Source organism: Gymnogyps californianus, chromosome 11, assembly GCF_018139145.2.
Source record: "Gymnogyps californianus isolate 813 chromosome 11, ASM1813914v2, whole genome shotgun sequence".
In the NCBI taxonomy this organism is placed as follows: domain Eukaryota; kingdom Metazoa; phylum Chordata; class Aves; order Accipitriformes; family Cathartidae; genus Gymnogyps; species Gymnogyps californianus.
The window spans coordinates 1,788,142-1,802,391 of record NC_059481.1 but is presented as its reverse complement, the minus strand read 5'-3'; the positions used below and the strand labels follow the sequence as shown (position 1 = coordinate 1,802,391).

General features: G+C 39.0%; 1 protein-coding gene across 4 annotated transcripts in view; it reads right to left on the bottom strand.

Annotated features, from left to right (window-relative positions):
- Window positions 1-14,250, bottom strand: part of NEO1 (neogenin 1) — a 213,474-nt gene that overhangs the window by 117,532 nt on the left and 81,692 nt on the right. For 3 of the 4 annotated variants that reach the window (XM_050903398.1, XM_050903399.1, XM_050903400.1), the window contains exons 1-2: window positions 8,410-8,563; window positions 4,348-4,501 (exon numbers count right to left, since the gene is read on the bottom strand). In XM_050903398.1, coding sequence (XP_050759355.1) covers window positions 4,348-4,501; window positions 8,410-8,494 — 239 coding nt within the window. In that variant the 5' untranslated portion in view covers window positions 8,495-8,563. Of the gene's footprint in view, window positions 1-4,347; window positions 4,502-8,409; window positions 8,686-14,250 lie in introns of those variants that run through there. The other variant, XM_050903397.1, reaches the window with a different exon arrangement.

Genomic DNA, 14,250 nt, shown 5'->3' with positions numbered 1-14,250 from the left:
TCCTGCATTTGCTAAAAAACAGACCCTCATGCAGTAGGATCCTTAGCCAGACAAGACATTTATTAAAAAAAAAAGGTATGAAAGGCTCAAAGTCAGCAAAATCTGAAAAACTATTCAACCTGTATATAGCATTTCCATGATAGCTTTTTATATCAGGTAATACTGACAATACGGTAGATTTTACTTTGGAAAGTTTTCTGTAAAGGACATAAGATCTATTCAAACAGCTTTATACTTCAGTGGCTTTCCCCACTTCCTTCCATTTCTAGCAGTATTTTCTACATTCCTGGCAGAGATATTACTTATTCTGAGTTTATGGAGAAAATTGCATGCTTGCGTTGCTGAACCACATGTATGACGGGGTGGGTGTACATTCCTAGCGCCAATCCTACAGAACTACGAGCAGTATACCTTGTATCACAAGCTTATACACATATGAACACATATGAGTCTAGAGGCTTGCTTCATATTTTGAAGCTCTAGTTCGGAGCTACAAGCACCAGCACCATAAATCTCAACCTAGAACAGGGTTTAGCATTTTCCTTTCTTTTCAGACAACGTAGTTTTGAGAAAATTATTACATACCATCAAGACTACTAGCTTGACTAGTAAGCGAATTAATGAAAAGCTTTCATCACAAGTCAAATGTTTTTCCCAGTGACAGGTTATCGGGTCCAATTTTCAACTTTATGGGTTTTTTATCTCTGAAATTGTGAATACAGTAAGAAAGGCCTCAAAGGAGCAGACCAAAGCCAGACAGCAATGCCTAGAGATGGCCATACGGATGGTGCAAGCATACAGAGACCCTTCCTCCCAACAGTCGCTTACTCTTCAGCTTCTCAGGACTGAGACTTCCCCGAGTCCCAGGTGGAACCTGAGTATTTCATAGTCTTTGATGGACTTCTTTATGAGGAACCAAAAAGTCAGCAGTCTAACTATCACTTACATTACTTTAAAATCTTTAAGTTAACAAGTTCTGAAAGGATTCCTTGAACTTCTAACTGTTTTACTACAATGGGAACTTTTAGCATTGCATTAACTTCACCAGTTTCTCACTCAACACTCAAAGCTTCCTTCTCTTTCACTCAAATTAGTTTGGAAAATATTTTATCACAGCAAACTAATTTCACAGTATATTGCATTACAGGCTGCTTGTTTGAACAAGTGCCAAGATTGCCATCATTAAAGATTACTCATTCTTATCCATCAACGTAAATCTTATTGCAGTCTTCAACAAATGCTCCATCAAAATTAAACACCTTCCCTTTTTTCACGTCTTATAACAAATATTTAATTCCAAAAACCCACCACTCCCAATCCTTAAAAGTAATCTATTTTTCCTATAAATACAGGCTCCTATACATGTTCTCCTTAGCAATACAGCTTGAAAGGAAAACACTTAATTTTATATTACATTAATTGTCACAGTTAAAGAGACAAAAGTAAAAATAAGGTTGTGTGCCTGAACCACTTAAGGAGGGGTAAAAATTAGGGACACACCTGACTCTGCTATCCAAGTTTTGTTTCCTAACCCCATACATACACACATACACATCAACATATATGTATATACATGTGTGTATACCTACATATATATGTTAATGTCTGTATAGACAAAAAACATGATTTAAGAGCTTTTCCCAGGCAGAAGGTACATTAAAATCTGTCCAGATGAAAAGGATCAGTTTTCTTTTGGGATAAAGAAAAGCCATGCTACTAAGAAAAGTCTAACTTTTATATCAAACGGGGATTTTAATACAAATTAAATGTGATTTAATTTGTAATTAACAGACCATGCATAACAAGCTAAGGTACCTATTTTGCAACTGTCTAACTGAAGGCTTTACTCCAACAAAGAAAGTTAGTTTTTAGTTCTAGAGACTTTCCAGTTATTCTATTCAAAAGAATAATACGACTGCTGTCAAGATAAATGGAGTTCAAGAATTTTTTGTTGTCTGCTGTTTGAATCTCTTCTCTGTTAAGCCATAGTCATGGGTAGCAGACTTAAGAGTTCTGGCACAGTTTGATCCCTTCAATGAATAATGAAGGAAGCTTACTCCTACAGAGTGCAAGAAAATAAATTTTTCTCCTTTACCTACCTTAAAAGTAAACTCTATAATTAGCACATATTTCACTGTAAGGAAAAAAAAAAAAGCTAAGTGCTGTAACAAGAAAAAAAAAGTAAAAATTTTTAATAATCAATTTCATCAGCAAGGTAACTTTACTCACTCATCTTCAGCCAGACCAGAAAGGTTCTGTAAGTAACAGTAAGTCAAAAGAAATACAATTTTCATTGTTCAAAACCCTTATTTACTCCTTTTTGGTTCTATCTTTGAGCAGAAGAAAACATTGACTTCAAATGGAAGAGGAATATTGCTTTGTCTTTTCAACTTTATCCTCCTTAGTGAATACACATCCAGAGGATGCAACAGCCAGCGGATTCCAAGAACATACAGGCACCTGCAGCTTTCAGGTTGGCCAGAGGCTTTCCTTGGGCTGGCCACAGAAACGTGCGTAGCTCATTTGTTGCAGGAGCAGAGAAGCGTTCGGTAAAATGATGTCCGGGAAAACTGACAGCCTTGTGCTCCTGCTCCTGCCTTACCACACAGTGTCCATGTGATGATGGAAAGATGCTCATGAAAAAGTGGCTTCAAGCAAAGAGCCGGTGACAGCACAGAGGAAGCACTCTTCTGAGTGCCCATGCTGACAACTTGACACACAGTTCACAGAGGGATTTGTACTTGCAGCAAAAGTCAACCGGAATCCATTCTTGTAATAAAAGTACATAATGCTAAAAGCTAATGCTAAATATTCTGAAAAATCAGGTCATACACGGTTCAAATTGTGCACATATAAAGATCAAATATGTTTACTAGTGTTACACCTCAGCTCTCCAGTAAAATTTCTCACTCTGAATTTTGAAAAGAAAAAAAAAATATTTGTGAAGCCCTCAGAAGTTATCATGACAACCTGCATAGAAAAGCTCATAAGGGAATTAACAGCACTGTATTCAGAGCAGGATTTGAAAATTTGGGCTCTATACCAAAAAACAAGACCAAAAAAAAAAAAAAAAAAAAAAAGAGAGCTCTTTAGTAAGTGAGCTTTAACCTCCTTGCATACCGAATGTGACATAACCTAGAGACAGATGGGGCGGGGGGGCAGCAAAAATTTATAAAGATATGACATGACATTATTTTACATACAAGAAAAACAAATTAAGATCTTACCAGGCACATTTATTCTGACATTTCATCACATTTGATTGTGCAGCTCTAATGAGTCTGTACCATCCTTCGCACGTGAATGATTTCTTATATTTACAAAAAAAATGAATCTAAATCATGTACCATCAGATTGACATCAACACACTTTCTCAGTGGTATTAGAACTGTTAGTCATTACCCTCAGAAGCTTGCATTTTCCAGATAAAGACAGTTCAAATTATGAGCCCCTGGATTTTTTTAGTTTAAGAGCTGACAAGAAAGAGATATATTACTATTACTGGTACTGTAGAGAGACTTGCATATTCCTTTAGCTGCTTTCTGTGTAAGCCATGCCACAATATAACTTTACCTCTCATTGTTTCATGATTAACTTGTTTCTACATTAATCTCACCACTGACTTTGAGGGACATCGAGAACATTCAAGTATCTGTTGGTAATTTCCTTGTTCTAGTAAGTATGCTCATTAGATAGACAAAAATTTTCTTGATAAGATTTGTTCTGCTTTCTTATACATATTTTCCTACTACGTTGTTTTGAATGAATACACCAGCAATGACAATGGATAATAGAGTAGTTTTCACTTAACGCATTCCTGAAAGCCCACAATTTTTTTTAATCATGCCTAACATTCTCATTAAAACAGAATATTAAAAATTATGAAATCCTGCTTTAAACACTTATTCTGAAATTCTTAGGGAAGATTTTGATGCATACTGGACATTTTCATTGCAGAAAGAGTAATGCGAGTACAGGGCTTCACACACATAATATGCCAACATGAAGATGTCAGCTTTTCTGCAGTACCCTTATTCCCTTAATTGCTTCTTTTACTCCAGTGGCAATCTAAAAGTAATATATTCTTAATAACCTTCCTGCTTCAAATAAGACTTCTTGGTTTCAGACGTCTGCAAAAAAAAAAAACCTAGGAGATTGTTCCACCAGTCTCATGAACTACCTTACTTATCATGACACTCAGTCTAGAAGCCCTCCAGCATTTGAAAACTAGCTTCTGTTCTGCTGGTTTAAAATTAAGTACAAAGTAAGTTGTGCGCTAATCTAAAATCGTAACTCTGGCTGGATTCCTACTGTTATATAAAAATATGTATGTTAGCCATTACTTACCCTTCTGTGATAAGCTCTTCTTCATTTCTTGTCCACCTGATATATGGAGTTGGAAATCCTATGGCAACACATGGAAAAACTGCAGTTTGCCCAGTAACTTTAGTAAGTGAAGAGGGCTGCCTCACAAACACCAAGTTCTGTGGCACCTCTGGATCTGCAAATATTTTGTAAATGACAAAGTTGTTACCAGATGCAAAATCAGAAGGTGATCACATTAAAAAAAACCCCACAAATGAAACATCTAATTTCTTTCCTGCATCTTCACAGGATTCAATCATCATCTTACCTACATAAATGGTTTTCTGTAAGAGACTCTCCTAGCCTCCCACATGAACAGCTTTACCATTTCCTCCAGGCATGCAAATTGATTTGCCACCATTGGGATTCTGGCTCTTCAAACTCCCTGGGAAACAATTTCAGCTAAAAGCTACAGCCCTGGAACTGGAACTTCCACCAGCTAGTAGAGATTTAGTAAAGAAAGCTTTAGGTTTGACTTTGTCCAGCCAACCTCAGGCAATCTCCTGCCTTCATCAGGTAGCTGCCTGAGAAAGTGCTTTTACGCACTGGAAAATGAAACTACTGCAGTAGAGAGTCAGCCCTAAGCAAAATAAAATAACTTGATAATTTGCACGCTCAAGTAACACAAGATTTATACTAAAACAAAAATCCACCATGGTTTTCCATCCTTATGGAAATAGTGAATCTTCTGAATTAGTTTTGGTTCTGCTTTGAATTGTGCTGGAGAGGGTTTTGCTTCTCTCCCCCCCTCCCCCCCCGAAGAACAAGTACAAGCAAAGTGCATATTTACTCAGTCTTTTACTACAGGAAAAGGCCACTTTGACTGTGAAGAATTGAAAACATACCCACCAATAAAGGCTGTCCAGCAACGCACTCTGAACTAAACTACAACAAATAAATATTCAGAACAAAAGGCTACTTTTCTACTTTATTAAAAATACCCATGACTCCTTGAAGTGTAATCTTAGGAAAAAGGTTCTAAAAATCAATTTTAACTAGAACTGTAACCAATTCATCAAGGGGCCCCAGTAACACCTTGACAAAAGATATAGTTTGTACCCTTTGCCTCTGCAGTAACCTTAGCCTGTGCCTTGCACCATAATTAGAGTAAATGAGTTCCTACATACCAGCTACAGCATTTCTGCTGTGTTAGTCATCATAACTCTTTCTTCCAACTGCTCAAAAACCTCAGTGTTTATGCTGCATTAATTGCTGTATTCTCAATACTCAGATGTGCACTTACAAGTCTGATGACAAGCAAGCTCCAGAATCGGACAAGCTATGTTTGGCCCCCTCAAAGGGTGCAGACTATTCCGTACCTACACTACTTTTGCTGACTGAAGCCCATTCTGTGCCTATCACGCACGGTATTTGGCCCCTGTCTCACCTGGGACCTATGCGATACCCGCAGGAATTTCTGAAAGTTGCTGGGTTTGGTGTTCTTCAGCTCAAAGTGCTAAAAATAATAGCTTAGTGCTGTACACACTCGGTTAAGGGCATGCACGTGCTCCAAGGCGTAACACGATGAGGTTGCAAGGGTATTTGAGAGAACCAGGCCTGATGGAAGCCATGTTTCAGAATTGTCCCAGGCAGAGGGAACCAAACTTAGAGCGATCCTGGATCGCACCATCTGTCTCAGGCCCATACACAAACTATCACAGCAGCTCTGCCCACATTCCCTGTTAGAGGGAACTAGTCTGCTTGCTCCAGAAATAAGACCATGTGTGAACAGGTGGGTAACGCAGTGAGAGTGACCCGGAGTGGCATATGGAGCAAGCCAAGTTGCAAAAAAATGGATATAACAGATTGCCAGCAAGCAATCGTTACACTAGGGAGAGGAGTCCGTATGATTCACTGGAGACAGAACTCATGAATGTTCCAAGCTCACAAAAAGGAGTTTAGTTCTCAGGTTAGCGGAAACTGGATTCAAAAATTAAGTGATTTCCCCCCTGCCCCCCCTTGCATTCCTATCTTTGAAAGCACCCGCTATCAAGCGGCAGAGCTCAGAAATGGATCCTCCTCCTTGCTCGGTGGCAGATGAAAGGCAGACTGAACGCTCTACAGAAGCTCACTACCGGAAAAAGTAGAACACTGTCCGTGGATGCAAATCTGTGTGATGCAAGTGCACGTTGGGTGTATTACAAAGATTTAGAAGCAGAGCACTGGGGTCGCTGTCAGGCACACATCAGATAACAATTTAAAAATGGAATAAAACGAATGAAGAACAGATTAATTCAAATCCTTCTTTCAAATACATCTCAGACCAAACATTCAATTATGGAGCCACTCAAGATTAAGAGAGCTTTCTGTGCAACAGTTTAATCCCACTTTAAAAAAAAAAAAAAAAAGCCTGCTGGGAGGGATTTCACAAAACTTCACTATCAACACTTTCAGACTCATGACCAAGCAAGGAAACAGCATTATTTGTATTCCCTAATAGAGCTATATTTAATCACCTTCAGCAAAACATTACAAAAGCAAGTAAACTGTATCTGGAGCCAAAAGAATTCGAAAGATCAACACAATATGGAAGTTTATCAGGAAATCTTCAACTGCCAAAAATCAGAAGAGTCTTACGCATTCATTTGAGGGGCTGTAGAAACATGAAGGCAAGCCAAACTTAAATAATTCATCTTTTCCAAAAGTGCTATTCTTCAAAAACTATATCCTTAGCTGAAGAAAAGATGAGGCTTTCTTTTCAGAAAGGCTAAAGAACTTAATGAAACAAATTCCTACTTTAAGCATGATTAATTTCAAAAGCCTAGCAAACACCTCAATTTTAAGAGAGTTGCAATTGTAAAATTGGGGTGTTTTAAAGTATATTTTAGCATTTTAAGTAGAAAAGTGACATAGTCACGAGAAACAGAAACATTCATTGAAAGGGACCTCTGAAGATGCCACCATCCGCTTGAAGTCCACCTGCTGCCAACATTAGGTCAGGCCAGCCATGACATTGCCCAGCCTAGCCCTGAAAGCCTCCGAAGATGGAAATGTAGCAACTCACTCTGGCAGTTCTCCAAGCAGTAAAAATTGAATCAGAATTCCAACATGAAGACTAATTCTGAAGAGACAGCATAAAGTTCTGGAAATAATTAAGAAAATCCACAAAAAACACAGCCCATATTTCCCTAGTTTGGGAAAGTGCGATTCACATTTCTGTCTTATTCTTGGTCAATTTTCAAAGCTTTGTGTTAGAACATCTGGTGACACACAGCTCTGTGCAATAGCGTCATTTGAAACAGAACACATTAAATGTAGAAACAGTTTACATCAGGACTGGACTTTTGTTCTTACAAAAAAAATCTAAACATTTCAGAACAATAGGCACAGCTAAACCTTTCAAAATAAAAAGTTATCCCCCCTTTTTGGGGCCTGGAGACTTCCCAAAAGGGTCCAATGTTTAAAGAATCAGAAATTCCTAAATACTGGGACAATTAAAAGTGCCTCAGCTTAAGCATCCCAAGAGCGAGGGACTAAGCACCAATTTCTTTTGGCAACTTCAACAGTATTTTAAACATGGGATTCAAGCCTGAGAAACTTAGAAATCCCCAAACGTTTATACTCAAAGACTCTTTGTAACTTGTCACAAGGGAAGTGTATTACTAGTGACTTTTTAAAAGAAGTCTTTCCCAAAAAGCCCTTAAAAGCTAAACCATTAAATATGCCAACAAAGTATGTGCATGTCTCCGGCCTACCTCCAACCATTGCAAAGAGCTCAGACACTGATAACTGATTTTGCTTTTCTGTTTCCCAACTGCACGATGTAGGTTAATCTTCCCAAGGGCCAAAATCCTTTACCTTAAGTGCCTGCACTCATTTTAAGCTACACAGGAAAAAAAACAAAACCCAAAACAAAACAAAAAAACCCCAAACACCAGCTTCCACAACACACATTACACTTAGTTCAACTTAAAACACACAAAAATGCAACAGAGCAGATTCTCATGTGTTCCCCTTTGTAAGTATTCTTGTTAGGTTTTTCCCCCCTATCGCTTGACTAATATTTTAATTATTAATTTTTTTAAAAGAAAAACAGATCAATACCTGGAAGAATTTTGAGCTCTGCTTCGTCACTGTATTTGGGGGTCCCACCACTTTCAATGATGCAGCGATAGAGTCCTCCATCCATATCAGTAGCATTGCTAATAATTAGAGCTCCACTTGGTAATTTAAATACACGATCATCCAGAAAGACTGGCTGGCGGTCCTGCTCCCACCTCACAAACGGTGCAAGATCAACATTGACTTCACAGTTGAGGATTGCACTGTTTCCTTTATAGACAGATGATGATTCTGGCTGACTGGTGAACCTGGGAAGGCCTGCAAATAGGAAACAGAAAAGTTTAAAAAGTAACAAATTAGAGGTATTCTGAAGATGACACCAAAGCTCTGCAAGTCGAGATTCATGAATGTAGTTTTAAAAAAATTAACCTCCTTTCCAACTCTTTAAAAATCTTAACATTTGATAGCACAATGCTAAACATAGCTGGTGTAAAGGCAAATAAAACCAATAATAAAAGTACTGATTTAAAAACAGAAACAAGCAAATGTCAACAACAAAACAGAAGTCTTGAGTCCTCAAAAATGGGAGGAGACATGCAAGTAACCTCTGCTCACTTCTGCAGTGCTGCTGCTATCCTTAAGGAGTATATAGCACAGAAGTGGCAAAAATCAAGGTAGTGTCTCTGCCTGGTACACCTGAATAAATACAGTTTGAACCATATTCTGTAAGAGCTACTGACTCACTTGCAGTGGAACACAGATACCCTCTAGTACTCACTCAGGAGACAGTAACAAGGAGAGGAGTTCCTTCTTGTATGCCTTCCACTTTCAAGTTTACAGTCTACATGAAGTCTTAATTTACAGTCTACACAACATCTTAATTTACCACCTACAGCTACAGAAAGCCTTACGTATAGCACCATAAGGTAAAAATTGCATTTGTTCATATGCAAATATTTATCTCTCTCGTGTTAGTGTACCTGAGAACTGAGTTTCTCCACAGCATAACACAAAGCTACCACTGCCACGCCAACCCAACAGCGCTGCACAACGAACGTGTCACCTTTTGAGTAAAAAAGTTCTCCAGAAATACCCAAAGTCCACTGAATGGCTTCACGTTTGTTTTGGGTGCCATGTCCTGGTGTTGGCAGTGGGGGAGCTGCCAAGGTAGCCTCTGTGAGAAGAGGTTGGGGACTCCCCGTGCCGGACACGGCTGGGGCTGGTTCCAGCCGTTTCCACAGTGGCCCCACGGAGGCCACAGCTGAGCCAGCCAGCAAAGCTGGCGGTACCTCTGGGAAAGCATATCCAAGAAAGGGGAAACCACTGCACGGCAGTGAGGAAAGCGTGAGAAACAGCCTTGCAACAGGCAGGTCAGCACAGGAGGAGGGAGAGGAGGAAGGGCAGCCCCAGGTGCCACCCTGGGGAGACCAGGGTGGAGCAGGAGGCAGAAGAACTGGGAATGAAGTCGGGAAGTTGAGCCTGGGAAATGGGAAGAGGGCAGGTAGAGGTGTTTTAGTTTTTGTCTTTGTTTTCTTACCACCCAACTTTATTTTAATTGGCAAGAAATTAAATTAATTTTCCCCAAGTCAAGGTTGTTTTGTCCATTACAGTAACCGGTGAGTGATCTCCCTGTCTTGACCCACAAACTTTTTAATCTTCTTTTCTCCTCCTCCATCCTGTTGAGCAGCGGAGCAAGAGAGCAGCTGGGTGGGCAGCCAGCAGCCAGCCAAGGTCAACCCACCACAAGTATTTTGCACAACAACTTCCTATAACAGGGAAGTATCAGATCTTCCAACAGAAATACCCTGTCCACCATTACTGGTGTAAGCAAATGGTTCAATAAAGGCAACAGAATACAGTATGGGGCAAGAAAGAGGACAAAGCATGGGACAGGAAAAAGAAAAGCCTCCTCACTCTCCATCTTCCATGGTGGTTAGCTATATTATCAGCTCTCCCTTTTGCAGTTTGCACAGAGGCAGTTGTGCGGTCAACAATGACACGGGGCAAGGCACAGCTTGCTTGCTGCAGTGACAGTCTCAAAGTAAAATTTTCATTCTTTTTTATGCTCACACTTAAAACTAATATTGTCATAGAAACAGCCTGACGGTACTCTTGACATCTTACCCTTCCCTCTCAATAGCGCACAGCTTCAAGTACATATTATGATTTTTTTTCTTTAAAGTCAGTACGCCGTGTGCCTTTAATATAAAAGATGAAAAGCGGGACTCTGGGTTGCACAAATTAAACCATCCTAGTACAATTATTCAAGCATGAGGCTGGAGCCTGCCGGGAAGCAGTAGGCTCTGGTAACCTCTAATTCAATGCTACTGCACACAGTCAAGACCCCAGATCAGAAAACACAAACACAAGCTCTCTTCACAGGTGATACCTCACAGTCATGATTATACACGAATGCGGCTGGGACAGTCTAGGTCAGCTCTCACCTTTTCCACTTCTTTTAGCAAGTCTAAGGGTGAAAACCCTTAGCCATTATCTTCCATTTTCAAAAGTTTGAACCTAATTGGAAAAATTCTCATTTATCTCTTGTGAAGATGATTCCTTTACATTGTTTTAGACATTCAACTCATTTCCAAACAGTTCAACCCAATATTTTTACAAGTCTCACTTGATACCTATCAAGAATGCACTGAGAATTTAACAGTAGTAAGACCAATTTTTTAATATTATTTTAATTTATTTCTTAAATACCTAGTTCAGTGCTTTGCAATTCTTTCTTCCTTTAAAAAGGAATAATAAACAATCACTCAGATCAGGGACTTTAACTTGATGTTGAAGTATGCAAAATACCCATGGATGAAAAATATTGCATGGCTCTTCAATGTGAAGGGGTGGAAAAGGGATGGACGAGTTATCTACCTCTTGTGCCTCAACTTCCTCGTAAAGTGTATTACCACGTGCTGCTTATATACTGCTGCCGAAACTCCATCTCCTGTAGTCTTCTCTGTCCATATTCATTGTATTTGTCTGCCTAAGAAAGAATCTGTAACATCTATTTCTTTAGTTAAATGGTACTTTCTATCATTTTCAGTTTGAATCCCTATTTACTTTCAAGAAAATCCAACAGGTTTTCTGTTTGTTTGCTTAAATTGTCTGATCTTAGCTCGCCAATTTTTGTAGAAATCTTTGGAGAAGCAGCAAGAAGCAACATCTGATGTCACATGTTCAGGCTTTTCTCACTTGAATAAAAAACTTCTTTACTTGGACTGTAGAATTGTTCATTATTAGCAACCACTTAAGTACAAATTTTAATACATACTTTTCATAAAACTTTTATATATATTTTTCTCCCATAGAAAAATAAGTCTGAACCAGGCCAACGGCACCAACTCTGGTGCTCTGCAATCAAAGCCAACCACATAAGAGATTTATTTGAGCAAACCTGCAAAACACCATCTTCACATCCTATATTAAACATAAGACCTATAGTAAAAGACCAAAATCCACAAACTATCATGTGCCACCACGTGAGAGATCAAAAATGTTAATGCAATGAGAAGCAGCAGCATACCTGCTCTCTAGTTGTGGCTAACCTCTGATGCTATAGAGAGAAAACAAACTGAACGTAAAACATGTATATAATTGGGGAGGAGGTACAAAACCAGAGACCTTCCCAATCCTTCAGAATAGCTGGACTGAATTCTAACACAGTACATTTCTAACATACAGATCACCTCTGTTTTGTCAGGTAGTTCCTTCCATAACCTTTTACAGGTCCATCTCCAACCGTTACAGACTTTCTCCCCTCTTGGAATACTATCTGAAGGCTCCTTCCACAACTTCATTCCTCTGAGAAGAAAGTTTCTAGTTTCCCCTCCCCGTGTATTTACAACCAACTTCCAGTCCTTTGATCTTGACCTTGTTTTGGTATAAATTATTTTGCATCTTTGATATTTATCCATTACTCCCTTCCTCTAAGGTATTAATAGAAATAAAAATCATAGCTTCTTTCAACTTTCCTTCTGCTTAATGAAGCTACAATCTTTAGTTTCTTTTCCTCATTCCCCTAACCATCCTATCCATCTTTAAAGACTCAGAATTGCAGAATCGTTCGGGTAGGAAGGGACCCAGTCAGAGCAGAATCAGCTACAAGGTCAGAGCAGGTTACTCAGGGATTTGGCCAGTCAGATCTCAAAAATCCCCATGGATGGAGACTGCACAACCTCTTCGGCAACCTGTTCTACCACATGACTGCCTTCACAGTAAACAACTCCCTCCTCAAACCCAGTCAGAACCTCTTTTGCTTCAACTGATATCCAATGCCTCGTACTCTCCCACCATGCACCACTGGCAGAACGACAAAGAGACAACAGACAAATTGAAGTGCCTGTTGTACTTTAAGATCACTAACATCCACAGAAATATAACAAAATTGCTTCTCTGTGTCTATTGAAAAGATCTTCCCAAAAGATTTAACAATCACATTAGCTCTCTGCGCACTGACAGGTTACAATCAATCCTACAATCCACCACCTAGCCTTCTTTTCTCTCGTAAAATCACCGGTCCCTCTGTCCCAGCTTAGTACAATACCAAGAATATCGCTGTATCTGCTTGACTTTGCACACTGTGCTAATAAGTTTCACGATTATTCAGTCTATAGCATTATCTAATTCTTCCTATAAGACCATCGAGGCCGCAGCAAGAGTAACAAGGTCTCCTAAATTTGCCACACTTGCTAATTTTGTAGGTAAATACTTTGTTCTTATAGCAAAATGACTGATGAGGATGTTAAACATGATCTTTCTAAACTCTAGTCTCTGAGGCATCTTTCCATTCCGAAAATCTCCCTCTCAATATAACCCATTAAATTTTCATAATTACCTCAGATTCTTATCAATCTCAATATTCTCATTTAAATTTCTATCATTTTGACCTTTAATAATTTCTAACGGGACAGCATATCGAAAGGCTATGGTGCAGCGTGCCCATCGTATTACAGTGCTCTAAGACATCAATTACTTCATCAAGAAACCCAGACGCAAACAGCGTACAAAAGTTATGTTACAGTTTAGCCTTCTTTCCATTTTCCTCTGTCTTAATTACCCTTCCCTTCAAAATCCCTTCAAAAAGGGCACAGTGTTGGGATCAGACTAATTGGTCTATGATCACCCCTTGCCTTTTTGGACACACATTCTACATCAGTCATTCATCAGGAAGAATGTACTAGCCCCTGAACTCAAAATTCATTAGAAACTCATTTAAGAGACCTGCATATTAAGCCAATTCTTTCACCAGCCTGGAAGGGAGTTCTGGACCTCCTCATTTTGTCAGACGAGCACTGTGACTTCTGTTTTCACCTCAGCTGTTGCAATCTCTTTACCCTGTGCAGCCACCACTTGTACAATCATTACATCGGCAACTTATGGCATAAGTCAGAATGTTATTGGAGGACTAAAGCCCTGCAATTCCTAACATAAAGCTCAACTATGCTTTAATTTAAATCCCTTACTAGTACTATTCGCTTTTTGGACAAGACAGGCATTGTATATTCTGCTGTGTGCAGGTGCTCCATTAAGGTTAAATAAGCTTTGTTTAAGATGGTTTCATTACTCACTAGCAATGAAATTACTGTTCATTTTCCAGGTCATCTTAAATGCCAGTAAAAGCTTTATTTGATCATAGTTCTGTGTGTTTTTAAAATATATATTTTAACCTAGGCTATAATTTTGTCCTAAGAGTAATTTTCTCTTATTCTACGATTATTTGCAATTTGCACTGCTTAAAAGCCTCCATTGTAGAGGAGGACCCTTTTGCTTTAGCCAACAGACAACCACAAAACAATAATGATGTATTACAAAAGGCGCTCTAAATATAAGCCTTAATTACTATTAATTCTGAGACCTGTTTACAAACACAGTACCAGG